At 42.7% G+C, this 22,207-nt stretch overlaps 1 protein-coding gene across 2 annotated transcripts in view; it reads right to left on the reverse strand.

Annotated features, from left to right (window-relative positions):
* Nucleotides 1-364: 364 nt before the first annotated feature.
* Nucleotides 365-22,207, reverse strand: part of LOC144696671 (interleukin-17 receptor A-like) — a 76,282-nt gene continuing 54,439 nt past the window's right edge. For both annotated transcript variants that reach the window (XM_078568243.1, XM_078568242.1), the window contains 3 exons: nucleotides 11,230-11,334; nucleotides 6,119-6,151; nucleotides 365-4,268 (listed from right to left, as the gene is read on the reverse strand). In XM_078568243.1, coding sequence (XP_078424369.1) covers nucleotides 2,824-4,268; nucleotides 6,119-6,151; nucleotides 11,230-11,334 — 1,583 coding nt within the window. In that variant the 3' untranslated portion in view covers nucleotides 365-2,823. The remainder of the gene's footprint in view (nucleotides 4,269-6,118; nucleotides 6,152-11,229; nucleotides 11,335-22,207) is intronic.

Here is a 22,207-nt window from a genome sequence, read left to right on the forward strand (position 1 = left end):
AATCATAATGATTCCCTAGGTTAATGCAGAAGTACAACAAAACATATATGTATTTAGATACTCTTGGGATTGTAGGGGAGTAATTTTTAACCAGATATGCTTTCTAATTAAATGTTTATCCTAATAAGCAACAAGAGAATATATTAGAGAACTCCCAGATATCATAACACAAAATAAGAGGACCGCACTGTCAAAAGTGCGATCTTTCAGATGAGGTATTAAACCAAAGCTCTGCCTGTTTGCTCAGGTAATTACTCATCCATCAACCCACACTACTAAAATATATGGGGGCCTTACTGTGTCTACCTACTAACAGCATCTTCTGTGTTCTAAGACATGATATTTCTTCTATGAAATTGAAACATCAAATTAAGAAATTTATTGACATGATACAAATTAGTGAGCAAGCATGTCTAATGCTAATAACGAGTTTTCATTGTACATTATAAACAGGAACAGTCTGCAGCATGATTAATATTGTATTATCATACATTTACTGAAATCCCCTCAACAGCTTTGTTCAGATCAAGTAATTCCCATCACCACTCTTCCTCATCCCTCCATCAAAAACAGGGCAGAATTTTAACTGGGGTGTGCCATTCCTGACGGTGCAGCAGGAAGTAGGCGCCACTTCCACAATCTTGCTTTTTGCTGGCTTCCAAGTGATTCCAATGAAAATTTGAAGTGCCAGCTGTGTGCATGGAGACAAGTGTGATCACACCGTGGGAGAAGCTTTTCAGTGGTGAAATCCTCCATCAGCTGACAATGTACAGGTATGGGCAGGCTATAAAACAGCCTCCTGGATAAACAGGGAGGCTCTTCATCACAGCCACAGCTTTATTGCCCAACTCCATTTCCATTAACATAAGACTTATTGAGAGCACAAAGATGACATAGGTGTTTTTTAAATTTAAATTTCACTTGTAAATAATTCACATTACATTGGTTTCACTTTATTCATGTGAGCATCATCATTATTGGTTGAGACTAGCTTAATCAGAGAGATAAATGGACTGGTATGCCTCATGGTTGGCATGCATTGGTGATTACAGAGGAGTCAGGGACATTTCTTTATTGTGGAAGAACCAATGTTGTATTTTTGCATTCACTCTTTATTGAATGTTCATGTTAGTGTCCAGTGTTGTACTTGTCACTCCATGAGACGTGGCTGAACTTGCAGGCTCAACCAGACTTTGCACTGTAAAGGGAATTGTCCAAAATCACCCTCAGCAGGGATAATTGAAATGTTGTAGGTGAACTCAAAGCCCTGTAAGAACTCTGCCAGAGATGAATCACAAGTGGATAGTGCTGACACCGCCCTTTGGGTCCCTCATTTTCTTACATTGATGAATTGCTCCCACCACCCCCACGAGGCCAGGTTCTTCTGACTTCTCTCCTCCATGCCCTGACCCCACCCTCTGATCTCCCTTGTAGCCTTCTTCAACTCCTCCATGACTCACCCCACCCCACAACTGACTTACCCTTGCCAGTCCTGGGTCTCCAAGTTGCCATTCTCTTGCTCCCCTTGTGCCAAAGAGTTCAAGAAGAAAACCCGTTTACCTCAGACACAACTGCACAAAGCCTGTACACTACCTTTAAATGAATGTGAGCCGGGTGCCACGAGATGCACGTGCACCACTAACTTTATCAGGAAGGTAGAACATAATTCCAAAAAATTTTAATTGAATGAGTATTCATGGCATGTAAGTATATCACAAGTGGGAACCCACCATGGGGTGGCATGAGGCCTGGCTCACCAAAACATGCTGCCAAGTTAGTCTCTAAATTTGAACCCGCCATCAGGAAAATGAAATTTCAGCTCCTGCCTAATTAAGCCACCCTGTCCACCTCATTTTCTGTTCTTGTAAGCCCCATAAAATCCCCTCCACACATTTTCCACTTTGATTTATGCCTGCTTTTCAAGACAGAAATCACCGAGGTTAAACATGCAGGTTTTGTACTGTAAAGTGCTCTGGCTTACTTGGAATGGACTACTTTACACTTGTTTAGTGTAAGAGCCTTACTTAAGGTTAGGACCTACAATGCACTAACTTTAGTTCTCGTAAAAGCAGAAAAGCTCTCAATCACACTACTGAAAACAACTTTCTACAATGAGAAGGTTTAGGAAGCATAAGCTTCTAAGTTTTCCAGAGGAAGAGACCATAAATTATAGAAGCTGCAAACTCACTTTGCATGCTGCCATCCTTGACAGAATATTTTTTCGATATAATGAACTTGCTACAGCATTTGATGGCACTCAAATTCCTTGGCCACTCTCTAACCCTAATTTGTGGCACCGTAAAACAACTTTGGCATCTGGAGATTGATTTGGAAATATATTACATGGATGTATGTTTAAAAAAAAAGCTAACAATACCTTAAACTTACAAGCTTGGAATTACCTTGATTAATAATGCTTTAGCACCCTTTGTTGTCCTTCACAGAAATCCATTGGGCTGAAATTCAGAGTGAATCCTTTCACATAATCAGATCTGTACTCAGATTTTATTCTGAATCCAGTTTTGGTCACAGATTTTAACAAGCCAATTAGTCAATTTCATTTCTACATTTGTCGTAGGGAGTGATAAATGGTGTTCAAACATGATGAGCAATTTAAATCACTTCTGTTTTAAATTATTTACCTGATGGCTTACATGTTGATTTCACATGTGACACACAACTTAAGAAAGGGAGGGCAGGAAAAGTTCACCGGACTTGCCTCATCCACACAACTCTGCTAATATTTACTGTCCTGAGTCATTAAGATAGCTTGTCTATAAGTCACAACATTGTGCAATTTTGCACCATACATTCACCTTCTATTCAGTTACTCATGCTTTCATTAAGTAACGCCACCTGCAGAATTTGCAATTCATCTAGTGCTTTAGAAGAAATGCTCACACCTGCTGATGGGACTTCACCCACTGAGAACGACTGCTTGGAGCTATAGCCTTGGTCTGAAGCTACATTCTCTTCTTTCTCAAGAGAGAGAGATTGTGGATATCCAATAACCTCACTTTGCAAATGAGAAAGTCTGGTTGAGTCCTGTGAAGACATTAAACCCTGAAGAAATAGCATCTGCTGAAACTCTTCCAGTTTCTTCTTTACATCATGAGAAATACCTGAGACTTGGTCACCCCCCGAATGCACACCAATTTCATTCACTGTAATGTCACCTTCACAACTTTGCAGAGGAAAGTCTCTGACATCATTCCTCAATATCCAATCCTTTTGCAAGAGTGGTTCCTCTTCTGCCTTAGGGAACTCAAAGTTGGGACAGTTTAACACACTCTGACTACAGCCAGATAATGACATGCTGTACAATGGTTCCAAGGTTTTTACTGGATTTAGCACTTGTGCCTCATTGCAGTCTACTTCAATTACATTTTGGGACAAACTTATATCTTGGACTCTATGCTCAAATCCCACTGGATGCTTGATAAGTGCCTCATTGCTCGATGTGGCCATATACACTTCATTCACTGTGCAGGGCATATCTTCAAGGGGCTTGTATCGCACAACATTTTGACTAATTGATAGGAGATCACAAGGTTCTTCATTCCAGTTTGGTTCAACCCCTGCCTCCTCTGGAGAGATGATACACTCTTTCTCAAACCAGTCCGGCTGCTCCATTTGCAACAACTTAAACTTTTGAACTGCATCTTTCAATGTTTTACCAGATGGATGTTCGTGGTAATCATCCATTGTTATTCCTGCTACACGGTAAGTTTTTCCTGGTTCATATTTCTCCAAGTCTTGCACTCGGAAGTGTATTTCCTCAAACTGCTTCATCAGCTTATACTTCACACCAACATTAAATGGATCAGGTATGTCTTCTTCACTGCTGATGTCATCAAAATATGCAACAATGTACTTCCCAAACGAAGCTGGCCGTTTAAAGTCTGGCAAAATCAGGTTCATGGCGGGAGTGAACATGTCACGCATTGGTGAGCGCTCATCACTTCTCAGCAAAATCTGATTCTGTCCAACCCGCAGCATGGCTTCCCACTTCAATCTTGTCCCACGGGAGCATAAAATTATAACCTTGTCTGACTCATTTTTGTGCAATGTGAGCCAATTGATGTGTCCGACTTCTGCAATCTTGTTAATCTCTAAAAGATCTAAAGTTACTTTGGTACCACAGGCAGTCATTAGGAACTCTGCAAACGCCAGGACGACCTTCTTGTAGAGGTCATGGTCCAATGAATAAATTATCAGGACTTTCTTTTTCACCTGTGGAAGTTCTGGGTGTACAACCGTTGGTTCATCTGGAACAAAGAAGATAGTTTCATCCATTTGAATAAAAACAGAAACAAATGAGAACTTGTCAACCAGTTAAATAAATCCAGACTGATCTTTGATGAGTGAACTTATTTATTGCAGCTAGTTAGACTGATGTAAGGTCAAGAGAATAAATTTGGCCAAATTCTCTATCCAGTGAACACTGACAAATACATATGGGGCAGAATTTTGCCCTGGGTAGGCGGGATCAGCGGGGACGGTCAGCACCCACGATCGGCACCACACCACAATTTCATGCTGGCGGGCCAATTAAGGCCAGCCTAGCGTGAAACGTGAGTGGCAGCGCTCAGTGCTGCTGTGTGTGTGTTGGGTTGGTTGGGGGGGGGAGGGGGGGCGGGGAATGGGTGGGAGGAGGAGGGCGAGTGGGCCGAGCGTGAACTTGGCACATGCGCATGAGTGAGCGCTTCATAATCTCCCTGAGGCATAGAGCTGCCTCAGGGAGATGAAGAGATATATAAAAAAAATAAAAATGTAATAAAACGTCCCCTCATGTGACTCTGTCACATGAGCGGGGCATGTTATTAATTCAATTGTAAGACTTTTATTTTTATTTGCTTTTGGAAACCTCATCCCGCTCATGGATGAAGTTTCCAAAAAAATGCAAAGGCCCTTGACCTTTTACCTGCCCGTCAACCGTTAGGTTGGATGGGCAGTGAAAATTTAACTTAATTGATTATTTAATGGCCTTAACAGGCATTTTAATTGTTGGTGGGCAACTCTGGCATGCGCCCGCCGACCGAACTATCGTGCAACTGCGAATTGACGTCGGCACGCTCGGCTGACGTCAATGCACATCATTTCACGCTCGAGCAGATTGGGCACGCGCCCGCCCACTGAGCGAAAATTTCTGCCCATGTAAACAAGGGCTGCCAACTCTGATTGAAGGCATTCCTGGACGTTTGATCACATGACATTCTGACCACATGACATGTACAAATGTCATTAATTTACTTTGTAAAGGTTGGGATCTATGCAGTTAAGTAACTGCATGTGGCTTTGTGCCAGCAGCTTCTTGAAATGGGAGGCAGGCTGTAGCAGAAGGAGGGAAGCGGAATGTAAGGGATGTATGAAAGGTGTTTTCTACAGGCGTATATACTTAGCGGCAAGTGGTAAAATCCAGAACATCATTTGAAATTAAAACAGGGCTGTGGGACAAGAGGGCAAGTTGAAAATTCTATTCATAAGGATCAACAAGTGGCCATTTGGTTACCTTGTGAAGGCAATAATTCTGGAATCATTTAAAATGGGCTAAATGACTTTTCTTATCTGTATCTATGCTGTGATCTTTAACAGGAAATTGCAAACGGGAACAAATCATTGTCACAAAGACATGTCCTACTCATCTATGGCATAGTGTGAAGAAGCACTGTTACACTGCATGTTTACCTGGCACAAAGATTGTAAGTAAATATGGGTCAAATGCACGCATGGAATCAAAATCTAATGTAGTTCATATGAAATGGGATTAGAGGGCAGAGGGGTATTTGGACTAGAGCTGCAAACACCAGTTACTATTTTTGTATGATCCTTCTAACCTTATTTAATTGAATTTATTTTATTTTAATTCCTACATCCACATTCATAATGGAGCTTCCTTTGTCATACAGTAATTCCACCCTCTTGCTCGTGATGGTGCTGGGTGCTTTGCTAGAGGGAAACTAAATATTAAAAGCATAACAAGTTTATATAGGTAGTTTCCATTATAAACGTGAACATTAGAATTTATCAAAACTGAGATAAAACGTGCACAAATGTAACCTGTTTAATACACATGTATTACATATATAAAATAACTAGTTTGGCTTGTTTAACTTACCAATCCATAACTTGTCATGTGAGGGCTTCATTTCTAAATGAAAACAAGATGGTTTAGAATTATTGATATTAATGCCAGTGAGTATTGGTTTATTTTTAAATTACAAGCAGAATGCCAAGATCTGTGACCCCAAAAGAAAACTGTTTCCCTCTCCTCATCCTTTTCCTGAGTTACCAAATGAACACAAAGTTCACAGATTCAGCGCATGTTATAGAATACGTTCTTTTACTGAACCACACACCATCACGCATTTCGGCATCAGCACTGTACTCAAATACTTTTTTAAAATTTCAAAATGGTGAGAATGGGGGAAAGTAAGGAAGGAGATAAAGAAAAGCAAGTACTGGTGAGTAAAAATACTTCCTAAACAAAGCACTATAGAGGATATGGTTTTCAATTTTAAAAACTCTACTTGTAGCTTTGGGAGACTTAACCTTCCATATCAAATAGAGACACTGATTTCAAAGTAACTGATGTCAAGGACAACATTAATCAGCAAGCGGTTTATATGTAATTGGTACTGGTTGTACTATAACCCAGTATCATCCTATAATTTGAAGATACATTGACCCATCCACCACTTGACAGCCTCTGAATCTTGGTCTCAGCAATTTAGAGCTTTTTTTATTTATTCTTTCATGGGAAGTGGGCATCATTGGCTAGGCCAGCATTTATTATCGATCCTGAATTATCCTTGAGATGGTGGTGAGCTGCCTTCTTGAACCTCTGCAGGCCAGGTGGTTTACGGACACTCAGTACTGTTAGAAAGGGAATTCCAGGATTTTGACCCAGCAACACTGGAGAAACGGTGATATAGTTCCAACTCAGGATGGTGTGTGGCTTGGAGGAGAACTTGCAGGTGGTGATGTTCCTATGCATCTGTTGCCCTAGTCCATCCAGATGGTAGAGGCTGCGGGTTTGGAAGGTGCAGTCGAAAGAACCTTGGTATGTTGCTGCTGTGCATTTTGTAGATGGTGCATACTGCTGCCACTGTGCATTTCTGGTGGAGGGAGTGAATGTTTAAGGTGGTGGATGGGATGCCAATCAAGCGGGCTACTTTGTCCTGGATTGTGTCAAGCTTCTTGATAGCTGTTAGAACTGTACTCACCCAAGTGAGAATGTTCCATCACACTCCTGACTTGTGTTTTGTAGGTGGTGGATAGGCTTTGGGGAGTCAGGTGGTGAGTTACTCGCTGCAAAATTTCCAGTCACCCACTCTTGTGGCCACAGTATTCATATGGCTGGTCCAGTTCAGTTTCTGGTCACTGGTAATACCCAGGTTGTTGACAGTAGGGGATTAAGCGTTGGTAATGCCATTGAATGTCAAGGGGAGATGGTTACATTTTCTCTTGTTAGAGATAGTTATTGCCTAGCATTTGTAAGGCGTGAATGTTCCTTGCCACTTATCAGCTTAAGTCTGAATGTTGTCCAGGTCTTGCTGCACATGGACACAAAATGCTTCAGTATCTGAGGAGTTGCAAATGGTACTGAACAATGTGCAATCATAAGCCAACATCCCCACTTCTGACCTTATGAGGAGGGCAGGTCATTGATGAAGCAGCTGAAGAAGGTTGGTCCTAGGACACTACCCTAAGGAACTCCGGGAGCAACGTCCTGGGACTAAAATGAGTGACCTCCAACAGCCACAACCATCTTCCTTTGACTCCAACCAGTGGAGAGATTTCCCCCGATTCCCATTAACTCCAGTTGTGCTATGGCTCCTTGATGCCATACTTGGTCAAGGGCAGTCACCCTCACCTCACCTCTTGAGTCCACGTTTGGACCAAGGCTGTAATGAGTTCAGGAGCAGAATGGCCCTGGCAGAACCCAAACTGAACATCAATGAGCGTGTTATTGCTGAATAAGTGCTGCTTGATAGTATTGTCAACGACACCTTCCATCACTTTGCTGATGATCAAGAGTAGACTAATGGGGTGATAATTGGCTGGGTTGGATTTTTCCTGCCTTTTGTGGACAGGATATACCTGGGCAATTTTCCACTTTGCCAGGTAGATGTCATTGTTATAGATGTACTGGAACAGCTTGACCAGGGGCATGGCTAGTTCTGGAGCACAAGTCTTCAGTACTATTGACGGAATGTTATCAGGGTCCATAGCCTTTGCAGTATCCAGTGCCTTCAAGCATTTCTTGATATCACGTGCAGTGATTCGAATTGGCTGAAAACTGCTATCTGTGTTGCTGAACACATAGAATCCCTGAGGAGAAACCCCAGGAGGAGGCTGAGATGGGTCATCTACTCGGTCCCTCTGGCTGAAGATGGTTGCAAATGCTTCGGCCTTGTCTTTTGCCCTGATGTGCTGGATTCCCTCATCATTAAGGATCGGATATTTGTGGAGCCTCCTCCTCCAGTTAGTTGTTTAATTGTCCACCACCATTCACAACCATTTTTAATAAAATGCAATCGCATTTCAGAAATACAATCATAGTTCAAGGCCATTAAGTACTCAGTTTTCAAGGTATATAACTGTTTGATTTGTATGTTGGGGTACTACCACTGCTTCTGTGTAGCAGGACAAGCTTATGGGGATCTCTCTTTTGGCTATCCCTTCGATGGCTTCTGAGTTGCCGAGTGGAGAAATGAGGTGCCTCCTGTAACAGATCTCAGTGGGCAGGTTGATGCGAGGTATTCAATGACCACAATCGCACTTTGGGTATAATGTGAACGGAGTTCAAGACCGGAAGAATACCAATTGGAGACAATCATGAAAGGGGGCAGTCTGCCCAAGCCACTCACACCTTCCCTTCAGCTGCTCATCTTGCTTTAAATTTTTGGTTGTATATTACAACCATGCTTTCACATTCCAATAGATCAAGGGTGGGGAACCTTTTCTTATGAAGGGCCACTCACACAGACAAAATCAGTGGTGGGCCACACACATTAAAAAAAATAAATAAATTTAAGTTGGTTTTTGAGAGATAATACAGAAACATTCAACTCACCCACTGCTTTAATGTGGTGGCTGAGTTTGCTTTCCCTTAATAAGCCTTGTTATTGTAGATTCTATGTGTTCACAACGACTGGTACTTTGGTGTGCATTACTGCCACTTCTAAAACCTCCTGCCCATCACATGCCAGAGGCATGAACACTGTGGGCTGTGACTGCCACTGGTGGTGACCTTTAAATGGTGGAGTTTGGCTCGTTACCACCTTCTCAAGGACAATTAGAGATGGGCAACAAATGCTGGTCTAGCCAGTGATGCCCACAACCTATGAATGAATAATAAAAAGATGGCACAGTCTGAACTTTCCTCCCTTGCTAAACTCAGTTAAGTTCTGGGACTAGATTTTATTGTGGGGTGGCCCTCCAATATGCTCTGGTGTCCTCCTTTACTCATCCTCCAGAAAGAGTATGGCCCTGAGGCTAATCCACACAGTGTTACAGGAGAGTGGCAGCAAGTAGAAATGGACAGGGTCACTTTGAAAGAGCAGAACTGGGTCTGCGTTGAACGCCAACTTAAAATGTAAAACAATGATCGCACTGTTTAACAGTGGGAATACCACATGATGCCCCCCATCAGGCAATGTGTAGCCTTGAACAGGTCAAAAAAACCCTCACATAATCAGGTAAATGGTTCAGGGATTCATAAGGCATCACTGAGTTCTGGATTTCCAATTTAGAACCAGAAACACTTAAGAATGTTAATGGCAGAATAGGGCAGGGGGCGTTCTCTTTGTCATATTACATGAGAATAAAATGTTCACCACTTAGCAGAGGCAGTGTTAACACAGAGAGAGTTAATCACAGGAGGGAATGAAGGTACAATCTTATTCTACCCTGGGGGAGATTTGGGCGAGGACGAGCAGAGCAGCTGTTATTCAACCATTCCAAACAATACTTATTCACTGCAAGGAAACTTCTAACCATCCATGGAGGTCACCTTATAAGTGTCTTTGTTTCTGATGTGAGCAAGTTTGCCTTAAGATTAAGTGCATACAGACTCGAAACATTAACTCTGTTTCTCTCTCCACAGATGCTGCCAGACCTGTTGAGTTTTTCCAGCATTTTCTGTTTTTATTTCAGATTTCCAGCATCCACAGTATTTTGCTTTCATCTTTGCTTTTAGATTAACTGATAACTGCAACAGTTACGTCCTTGAACTCGTGAAATAAATTTGCTTCTTACAGATGTTTCAAAGTAATTAGCAACACATTATGATTCCGTTGTGCAGCATTTTTAAGAGACATATAGAAGCAGCAAATGAATTTTGGCCTAGCAGCAGCTGACTGCCTGTTAAGAAATTTGCTTATGAATAGGCTTTGCTGAAAGAGGCAGCATTTGCATGAAATTGTTGGCAAGCGAGTTATTAACTCGTGTAGACTCCGTGTTTTCTTTGTTCTATGACTATTTATTTAGGAATTGTTTTCTCTGATATATTTTTTGAAAACTCACTGCAGGCTGGATGTAAAAGTGCAACAGGCTGCATCCGGCCCCTGGGCTGGAGGTTCCCCACCCCTGCATAAAATTTTTCGGGTGTTTATTACTTGCCTGTCGTTCCCACAAACCTGCTTTATGAATTAAGTACCTTTACCCTAGCGGTGAGAGCTGGTGGCAAGTTTGGAAAAGCTGCCCAGGGTAACTCTCTTCCTTTTCATGAAAAAGAGCAACCAATACCTCCATTTCAACTCCTTTGCAGCAACTGAAACCTGTGACGTGCTAATTGATCAGAAGGGAGACAGATATGCATGGAGTTTTTATACAGTGACAATGTGATAAATGACTGTTTTATCTTAGCTGACTTATTCAGGCAAGATTTTCATCCTTCCCTCTGCATGCCCCTCCATCAAATATCCAGCACAACCAGACAAAGAGGACCCCCCCATGTGCTAAGTCCTGGATTTCTGGGGTGTCGGAATTGGGGTAGGTACTAACTGGACCATGGGGAGGGAGACAAGGAGTATAGTTCTAGGTCACCATCCCACAAATGCAAACAACTGGAAGCAAGCAAACAAACTTTTCCATTAAGATACATGGCATGGCCTACTGACACCTGGGAGAGGAGAAAAGTTATGACAATACAAAAAACATGAAATAAATGTAAAAATTAGATCAGGTGAAAATTAGATTAGATTAGATCAGGCCATTCCTTACCATTTGTCTTGGATTTTAGTTGTACCCATACTATACAACCAAATATTATAACGAAAACCAAAACACCAGTGGCAGCAAAAAACCAAGTTCTCTCAGTTGGCCGTCCTGCAATTAACAGAACAGAGGTTAAACTTTCCAAATAATAGTGTAACCCTGTAGATTAAAACTCAAACTAACATTATCCTGCTAACATTTAGAGCATGTTAGTGCATGCCATATCTCAAAGTAGTTCCTATATTAAGGACGATTTCCTGCAACACCCAACTGTAGAGATGAATGGGACCATGGTACACAGAGACTGTAGAATAACCTACCAAACCAGGTAATTTTGCATTTTGTCTTGAGATTTCTGCAGTACAAGAAACAAGCAGCTCCCAAGACCTACAAAAGTGTTTTGTATGTTTAAGATAATACAGAAGAATCACAGAATTGCTACGGTGCAGGAGGCAATTTGGCCCATCATGTCTGTACCGGCTCTCTGAGTCTTTTAACTTAGTGCCAATCTCCTGCCTTTTCCCTGTAACCCTGCACATTGTTACTATTTAAATAATCATCCAATGCCCTCTTGAATGCCTCAATTGAACCTGCCTCCACCACACTTCCAGGTAGTGCATTCCAAACCTTAACTAGTCACCATGTGAAAAAGATTTTCTCACCTCACATTTGCTTCTGTAGTAAAACACTTTAAAACTGTGCCCTCCAGTTCTCGATCTATTTACGAGCAGGAACAGTTTCTCCCTATCTACTCTGTCCAGACCCCTCATGATTTTGAAAACTTCTATCAAGTCTCCTCTTAGCCTTCTCCTGTCCAAGAAAAACACTCTTAACTTCTCCAATCTTTTCCTCATAACTGAAGTGTCTCATCCCTGGAACCAGTCTTGTAACCAGTCTTCTGCACTCTCTCCAATTCGTTCACATCCTTCCTATAGTCCTTAAGACTATAAGACATAGGAGCAGAAGTAGGCCATTCGCCCATCGAGTCTGCTCCAGCATTCAATGAGATCATGGCTGATCTGATAATCCTCAACTCCACTTTCCTGCCTTTTTCCCATAACCCTTGATTCACTTACTGATTAAAAATCTGTCTATCTCAGCCTTGAATATACTTAACGAACCAGCCTCCTTAGCCCTCTGCGGTAAAGAATTCCACAGATTGACTATCCTCTGAGAGAAGAAATTCCTCCTCATCTCCATTTTAAATGGGTGTCCCCTTACTCTGAGATTATGCCCTCTGGTCCTAGACTCTCCCACGAGGGGAAACAATCTGCCCGCATCTACCCTGTCAAGCCCCCTAAGAATCTTATGTGTTTCAATAAGGTCGCCTCTCATTCTTCTAAACGCCAATTAGTACAGGTCCAACATACTCAACCTCTCCTCATAAGAAAATCCCTCCATATCTGGGATCAACCTAGTGAAGCTTCTCTGGACTGCTTCCAATGCCAATATATCTTTCCTTAGATAAGGAGACAAAATTTGCTCACAGTATTCTAGGTGTGATCTAACTAGTGCCTTGTATAGTTTTAGCAAGACTTTCCTATTTTTATACTCCATCTCCCTTGAAACAAAGGCCAACATTCCATTTGCCTTCCCTGTTACCTGTTGAACTTGTATGTTAGCTTTTTGGGATTCATGCATAAGGACTCCCAAGTCCCTCTGTGCTGCAGCCTTCTTCCAGCCTTTCTCCATTTAAATAATATTCATTTCCTCTATTCTTCCTGCCAAAGTGCATAACCTCACATTTTCCCACATTATATTCCATCTGCCAAGTTTTTGCCCACTCACTTAACCTGTCCATATCCCTCTGTATGGGACACCTTGTGTCACCTTCACCACTTGCCTTCCCACCTATTTTTGTGTCATCCGCAAACTTGGTGATAGTACATGCACTTCCCTCATCTAAGTCATTTATATATATTGTAAATAATTGTGGCCCCAGCACTGATCCCTATGGCACCCCACTAGTTACAGGTTGCCATCCCGAAAATGTCCCCCTTATCCCAACTCTGTCTTCCATTAGCTAGCCAATCCTCTATCCATGCTAATATACTACCACCAACACCATGGGCTCTATCTTATTAATTAGCCTTACGTGCGATACCTTATCGAATGCCTTTTGGAAATCCAAATATATCTACTGGTTCCCCCTTATCTATCCTGCTTGTTACCTCCTCAAAGAATTCTAATAAATTTGTTAGGTAGGATTTTCCCCTTTATGAAGCCATGCTGACTCTGCTTGATTAGATTATGTATTTCTAAATGCTCTGCCATTACACCCTTTACAATAGACTTCAACATTTTCCTAATGACAGATGTTAAGCTAACTGGCCTATTTGCCAGTTACCTGTTTTTTGTCTCCCTCCCTTTTTGAATAAGGGTGTTACATGGGCGGTTCTCCAATCCTGTGGTACTTTTCCAGGATCCTTGGAAGATTACTACCAGTGCATCCACTATCTCAGTAGCTACTTGCTTTAGTATCCTAGGAGGCAACCCATCAGGTCCAGGGGACTTATCAGCCTTTAGTCCCATTAGTTTCCCTAGTACCTTTTCTCCAGTGATAGTTATTGTATTTATTTCCTCCCCACCTTTTACCCCTTGACTATTTAGTATTTTTGGAATGCAATTAGTATCTTCTACGTGAAGATTTAAGCAAAGTGTTTATTCAACTCCTCTGCCATTTCCTGGTTCCCCATTATTATTTCCCCAGCCTCATTCTCTAAGCGGCCTATGTTCACTTTGGCCTGACTCTCTCTTTTTATATATTTAAAGAAGCTCTTACTGTCCGTTTTTATATTACTTGCTAGTTTACCCTCAAAGTTTATTTTCTCCCTCTATTATTTTTTTGGTCGTCTTTTGTTGGTTTTTAAAACTTTCCCAATCCTCTGGCTTACTACTAAGCTTTGCCACATTGTATGTTTTTTCTTTCAATTTGATACTGTCCTTAACTTCCTTCGTTAACCATGGTTGTATATCCCCTTCCTTGAATCCTTCTTTCTCACTGGGATATATCTTTGTTGAGAGTCATGAATTATTTTCTTAAACGTCTGCCATTGTTCGTCAACTGTCTTTTCTGCTAACCTCCTTTCCTAGTCCACTCCAACCAACTCTGCCCTCATTCCACTGTAATTACCCTTATTTAAGTTTAGCACAGTTGTTTCTGACCCAGGTTTCTCATTCTCAAATTGGCTGCTAAATTCTACCATATTATGGTCACTGTTTCCTAGGGGACCCTAGTGTGGCACCCAGAATTGTACACAACACTCCAGCTGAGCTCTAACCAGTGTCTTATATAAGTTCATTATAACCTCCTTGCTCTTGTCCTCTAAGCTCCTATTAATGAAGTCTAGCATACAGTATGCTTTAGAAACAGCTCTCTCTACCTGGCCTGTCACCTTCAATGACTTATGTATATATACACTTAGGTCGCTATGCTCCTGTACACCCTTCAGAATAGTATCCTTTATTTTATACTGTTTCACCATATTTCTTTGTACCAAAGTGTATTATCTCACACTTTTCCGCATTGAACTTCATCTGCCACCTATCTGCCCACTCCACCAATGTGTCAATGCCCTTTTGAAGTTCTACACTGTCCTCCTCACAGTTTACAATTCTCCCAAGTTTTGTGTCGTCCATAAACTTTGAAATTGTCCCCTGCACACCAAGATCTAGATCATTTATATATATATATATATATATATATATATCCAGAAAAGCAAGGGTCCCAATATCGACCCCTGGGGAACTCTACTACGAAACTTCTTCCAGCCCGAAAAATACCCATTACTCTGTTTCCTATCCCTCAGCCAATTTTGTATACACATTGCTACTGTCCCTTTTATTCCATGACCTGTAACTTCCCTCATAAGTCTGTTGTGTGGCACTGTATCAAACACCTTTTGGAAGTCCACATACACCACATCAATGGCCTTACCCTCATCGACCATCTCTGTTACCTCTTCAAAGAACTCCAGCACGTTACTTACACATGATTTTCCTTTAACAAATCCATGCTGACTCTTCCAAATCAATCCACTTTTTTCCACATGACGATTAATTCTATCCTAAATAATTGTTTCTAGAAGTTTCTCCACCACCGAAGTTAAACTGATTGGTCTGTAGTTGCAGGGCAGATCTTTACAACCTTTTTTGAACAAAGGCGTAATGTTTGCAATTCTCCAGTCCTCCGGCACCTCCCCCAAATCTAGGGAACATTGAATGATTATTGCCCCTGCCTCTGCAATTTCCACTCTCACCTCCTTCAATATTCTTGGATGCATCTCATCCAGTCCCAGTGCCTTATTAACTTTAAGTACTGACAGCTTAACCAATACTTCCTCCTTATCAGTTTTAAACCCTTCTAGTGACTGAGTTTCCTCCTCTGGCCTGGGCAGCATCTGCCTCGTACATAAAGACAGTTGCAAAGTAACACCTCAGCCATGCCTCTTGTCTCTGTGTAAATACCCTTTTTGGTCCATAATCGGCCCTACTCCTCCTTTTACCAGCCTTTTACTACTGATGTGCTTATAGAATACTTTGGGGTTTCCTTTTATATTAGCTGCCAGTCTTTTTTTATAATCCCTCTTTGCTCCTCGTATTTGCTTTTTCAAATCCCTTCTGAACCTTACGTATTCAGCTTGGTTCTCAATTGTATTTGCTACCTGAAACCTGTCGTAAGTACACTTTTTCTTCCTTAACTTAATTTTTTTCTCCTTTCTAATCCAGGGAACTCTGGATTTGTTTGTCCTACCCTTCCCTTTTGAGGGAATATACCTTTACCGTGCTCAAACCATCTCCTCTTTGAAGGTAGCCCATTATTCAGCTACTGTTTTTTCCGCCAACCTTTGGTCTCAGTCCATCTGGCCCAACTCCGTTCTTGCCTCATTGAATCCGCTCTCTGCCAGCTGATTATTCTTACTCTGGATGAACCAATGTCATTTTCCACCGTCATCCTAAACCTTATGATACAATGATCACTGACCCCCAAATGTTTTTTTATTCATTCACAGGATAGCTGGGCCAGCATTTATTGCCCATCCCTAGTTGCCCTTGAAAAGGTGGTGGTGAACTGCCTTCTTGAACCGCTGCAATCCGTGTGGTGTAGGTACACCCACAGTGCTATTAGGAAGGGAATTCCAGGATTTTGACCCTGCGACAGTGAAGGAACGGCAATATACTTCCAAATCAGGATGGTGAACGACTTGGAGAGGAAATTCCAGGTGGTGGTGTTCCATCTATCGGCTGCCCTTGTCCTTCTAGATGGTTGTGGTCGTGGGTTTGGAAGGTGTTGTCTAAGGAGCCTTGGTAAATTCCTGCAATGCACCTTATAGATGGTACACACTGCTGCTATTGTGCGTCGGTGGTGGAGGGAGCAAATGTTTGTGAATGTGGTGCCAATCAAGCGGGCTGCTTTGTCCTGGATGGTGTCAAGCTTCTTGAATGTTGTGGGAGCTGCACTCATCCATGCAATGGGGAATATTCTATTACACTCCTAACTTAGAAACATAGAAAATAGGAGCAGGAGTAGGCCATTCGGCCCTTTGAGCCTGCTCCACCATTCTTCATGATCATGGCTGATCATCCAACTCAATAGCTTGCTCCTGCTTTCTCCCCATATCCTTTGATCCCTTTCGCTCCAAGAGCTATATCTAACTCTTTCTTGAAAACATACAATGTTTTGGCCTCAACTACTTTCTGTGGTAGCGAATTCCACAGGCTCACCACTCTCTGGGTGAAGACGTTTCTCCTCATCTCAATCCAAAATGGTCTACCCCGTATCCTCAGACTGTGGCCCCTGGTTCTGGACTTCCCCACCATTGGGAACATCCTTCCTGCATCTACCCTGTCTAGTCCTGTTAAGAGTTTTATAGATTTCTATGAGATCCCTCCTCATTCTTCTGAACTCCAGTGAATATAATCCTAACCGACTCAATCTCTCCTCATATGTCAGTCCCGCCATCCCAGAAATCAGTCTGGTAAACCTTCGCTGCACTCTTTCTATAGCAAGAACATCCTTCCTCAGATAAGGAGACCAAAACTGCACACAATATTCCAGGTGTGGTCTCACCGAGGCCCTGTATAATTGCAGCAAGACATCCCTGCTCCTGTACTTGAATCCTCTCGCTATGAAGACCAACATACCATTTGCCTTCTTTACTGCCTGCTGCACCTGCATGCTTACCTTCAGCGACTGGTGTACGAGGACACCCAGGTCTCGTTGCACGTTCCCCTTTCTCAATTTATAGCCATTCAGATAATAATCTGCCTTCCTGTTTTTGCTACCAAAGTGGATAACCTCACATTTATCCACATTATACTGTACCTGCCATGCATTTACTCGCCCACTCAGCTTGTCCAAATCACACTGAAGCTTCTCTGCATCCTCCTCACAGCTCATCCTCCCACCCAGCTTTGTCTCATCTGCAAATTTGGAGATATTACATTTAGTTCCCTCATCAAAATCATTAATATATATTGTGAATAGCTGGGGTCCCAGCACTGATCCCTGCGGTACCCCACTAGTCACTGCCTGCCATTCGGAAAAAGACACGTTTATTCCTACTCTTTGTTTCCTGTCTGCCAACCAGTTTTCTATCCATCTCAATACACTACCCCCAATCCCATGCACTTTAATTTTACATGCTAATCTCTTATGTGGGACTTTGTCGAAAGCCTTCTGAAAGTCCAAATAAACCACATCCACTGGCTCCCCATCATCAACTCTATCAGTTACATCCTCGAAAACTTCCAGTAGATTTGTCAAGCATGATTTCTCTTTCGTAAATCCATGCTGACTCTGTCTGATTCTGCCACTGTTTTCCAAGTGCTCAGCTATTAAATCTTTTATAATGGACTCTAGAATTTTCCCAACTACCGACGTCAGGCTGACTGGTCTATAATTCCCTGTTTTCTCTCTACCTCCCTTTTTAAATAGTGGGGTTACATTAGCTACCCTCCAATCTGTAGGAACTGTTCCAGAGTCTATAGAATCTCGGAAGATGACCACCAATGCATCCACTATTTCTAGGGCCTTAAGTACTCTGGGATGTAGAATATCAGGCCATGGGGATTTATCGGCCTTCAATCCCATCAATTTCCCCAACACCATTTCCCTACTAATACTGATTTCTTTCAGTTCCTCCCTCTACTAAACCCTGTGTTCCCCAACATTTCTGGTATGTTATTTGTGTCCTCCTTTGTGAAGACAGAACCAAAGTATGTATTTAGTTGGTCAGCCATTTCTTTGTTCCCCATTATAAATTCTCCTGTTTCTGACTGTAAGGGACCTACATTTGTCTTCACCAATCTTTTTCTCTGCACATACCTATAGAAACTTTTACAGTCAGTTTTTATGATCCCCGCAAGCTTACTCTCGTACTCTATTTTCCTCTTCTTAATCAATCCCTTGGTCCTCCTTTGTTGAACTCTAAACTGCTCCCAATCCTCAGGTCTGTTGTTTTTTCTGGCTAATTTGTATGCCTCTTCCTTGGATCTAATACTATCTCTAATTTCCGCTGTAAGCCATGGTTTGGCCATCTTTCCTGTTTTACTTTTGCGCCAGACAGGAATAAACAATTGTTGCAGTTCACCCATGCGCTCTTTCAATATTTACCATTGCCTATCCACTGTCATCCCTTTAAGTAACGTTTCCCAACCATCATAGCCAACTCGCGCCTCATACCATCATAGTTTCCTTTATTAAGATTCAGGACCATGGTCTCAGAATCAACTACATCACTCTCCATCTTGATGAAGAATTCTATCATATTATGGTCGCTCATCCCCAAGGGGCCTCGCACAACTAGATTGCCAATTATTCCTTTCTCATTACACAATATCCAGTCTAGGATGGCCTGTTTCCTAGTTGGTTCCTCAACGTATTGGTCCAGAAAACCATCCCTTATACACTCCAGGAATTCCTCCTCTATGGTATTGTTACTAATTTGATTTGCCCAATCTATATACAGATTAAAGTCACCCATAATTACAGATGTTCCTTTATTGCATGCGTCTCTAATTTCCTGTTTAATGCCATTCCCAACATCACCACTACCATTTGGGGGTCTATATACAACCCCCACTAACGTTTTTTGCCCCTTAGTGTTTCTCAGCTCTACCCATACAGATTCCACATCGTCGGAGCTAATACCTTTCCTCACTATTGCATTAATTTCCTCTTTAACCAGCAATGCAACTCCACCACCTTTTCCTCCTGATTCCCATCGACTCCAGTTTTGCTAGGGCTCCTCGATGCCACACTTGGTCTAATACAGACTTGATGTCAAAGGCAGTCACTCTAACATCACCTCGGGAATACAGCTCTTTTGTCCATGTTTGAACCAAGGCTGTAATGAGGTCAGGAGCTGAGTGGTCCTGGTGGAACCCAAACTGGGTGTCAGTGAGTTGGTTACTGCTAAGCAAATGCCACTTGATACCCCACTTCATTACTTTACTGATGATCGAGAGTAGAATGATGGGGCAGTAACTGGTCGGGTTGGATTTGTCCTGCTTTTTGTGTACAGGACATACCTGAGCAATTTTCCACATAGCCGGGTAGATGCCAGTGTTGTAGCTGTACTGGAACAGCTTGTCTAGAGATGTAGCAAGTTCTGGAGCATAAGTCATCAATATTATTGTCGGAATATTGTCAGGGCCCATAGCCTTTGCAGTATCCAGTGCCTTCAGCTGTTTCTTGTTATTGGCTGAAGACTGGCATCTGTGATACTGGAGACCTCCAGAGGAGGCTAAGGTGGATCATCCACTCAGCAGTTCAGGCTGAAGATTGTTGCGAATGCGTCAGCCTTATCTTTTGCTCTGATGTGCTGGGCTCCACCATCATTGAGGATGGGGATATTTGTGGATCTCCTCCTCCAGTGAGTTGTTTAATTGTCCACCACCACTAGCAGGACTGCAGAGCTTAGATCTGATCTGTTGGTTGTGGAATCACTTAGCTCTGTCTATCACTTGCCACTTATGCTGTTTGGCACACAAATAGCCCTGTGTTATAGCTTCACCAGGTTGACACCTCATTTTCAGGTATGCCTGGTGGTGTTCCTGGCATGCTCTCCTGCACTCTTCATTGAACCAAGGTTGTTCCCTGGCTTGATGGTAATGGTAGAGTGGGGGATATGCCGGGCCATGAAGTTACAGATTGTGTTCGAGTACAGTTTTGCTGCTGCTGATGGCCCACAGTGCCTCATGGATGCCCAGTCTTGAGTTGCTAGATTTGTTCAAAATCTATCCCACTTAGCATGGTGGTAGGTGCCACACATGATAGAGGGTATCCTCAACGTGAAAGTGGGACTTCGTCTCCACAGGATTGTGCAGTGGTCACTCCTGCCGATATTGTCATGGACAGATGCATCTGCGGCAGGCAGGTTGGTGAGGATGAGATCAAGTATGTTTTTCCCTCTTGTTGGTTCCCTCACCACCTGCTGCAGACCCAGTCTAGTAGCTATGTCCTTCAGGCAGGACTCGGCCAGCTCGGTCAGTAGTGGTGCTACCGAGCCAATCTTGGTGATGGATATTGTAGTCCCCCACCCAGAGTACATTCTGCACCCTTGCCACCCTCAGTGCTTCTTCATCCAAGTGATGTTCAATATGGAGGAGCACTGATTCATCAGCTGAGGGAGGGAGAAACGTGGTAATCAGTAGGAGGAATCCTTGCCCATGCTTGACATGATGCCATGAGACTTCATGGGGTCCGCAGTTGATGTTGAGAACTCCCAGGGCAACTCCCTCCTGGATGTATGCCACTGTGCCGCCACCTCTGCTGGGTCTGTCCTCTTGGTGGGACAGCACATACCCAGGGATGGTGATGGTGGTGTCTGGGACAGTATCTCTCAGGTATGATTCTGTGAGGATTACTGTGTCAGGCTGTTGCTTAACTAGTCTGTGAGACAGCTCTCCCAATTTTGGCACTAGCCACCAGATGTTAGTAAGGAGGACTTTGCAGGGTCGACAGAGCTGCTCCCCTGCTGTCACTTGTGCTACTTGGCCCACCTCAATCCGAAGAACCAGGTCTAGCATTGCCTTCTTTCTTGTTGGACTGGACACACACTGCTATAGGAAATTCTCCTAAACACAATCTAGGAACGCTTGACCCTCACTACCACTTACACTACCATTATCCCAATCTATAAACAGGTAATTGAAGTCCCCCATTATAACTACTCTATAACGTTTACACCTCTCTGTAATTTTCTTGCAGATTTGTTCCTCTATATCCTCCCCACTAGCTGGTGATCTATATATTACACCGAGGAATGTAATTGCACCCTTCTTATTCCTTAGCTGTAGCCAAATTGATTCTGTTCTTGAATCCTCTGCCACATCCTCTTTCTCCAGTACTGCAATACTCTCCCTAGCCAAAAACGCCATCCCTCCTCCTTCATTCCCTTTCCTATTTTTTCTGAACACCTTGTTACCAGGAATATTTAACATCCCCATCTGCCCTTCCTTAAGCCAGGTCTCCGTTATCGCCACAACATCATAATCCCACAAGGCAATGTGTGCCAGTAACTCCCCCAATTTTACTAACTATACTCCGTGCATTCACATACATGCAGTGTAACCTTGATTTAGACTTCATTACTTGCTCCCTTACTCTGACTCCATCTATTAACTTACTATTCGCTATTTTAGTGCTATCTGCATCTCCCAGCATTCGGTGCGCCCTGGTATTACTTTCTAATATTCTCTCCTGGTTCCCACACCCCTGCTGAGTTAGTTTAAACCCAGCACTAGCAAAATGCCCTGCAAGGAACTCAGTCCCGGTTCTGTTCAGATGCAACCCGTCCGCTTGTACAGGTGCCATCTCTGCCAGAGCCTGTCCCAGGAATCTAAAGCCCTCCCTCCTGCACCATCTTTACAGCCATGCATTCATCTGTCTTATCTTCCTATTTCTGTACACATTTGCACATGGCACTGGGAGTAATCTGGAGATTACTACTTTAGAGGTCCGGTTTGCAAATTTTCTACC

This window comes from Cetorhinus maximus, chromosome 22 (genome assembly GCF_964194155.1).
Source record: "Cetorhinus maximus chromosome 22, sCetMax3.hap1.1, whole genome shotgun sequence".
Taxonomy (NCBI): Eukaryota; Metazoa; Chordata; class Chondrichthyes; order Lamniformes; family Cetorhinidae; genus Cetorhinus; species Cetorhinus maximus.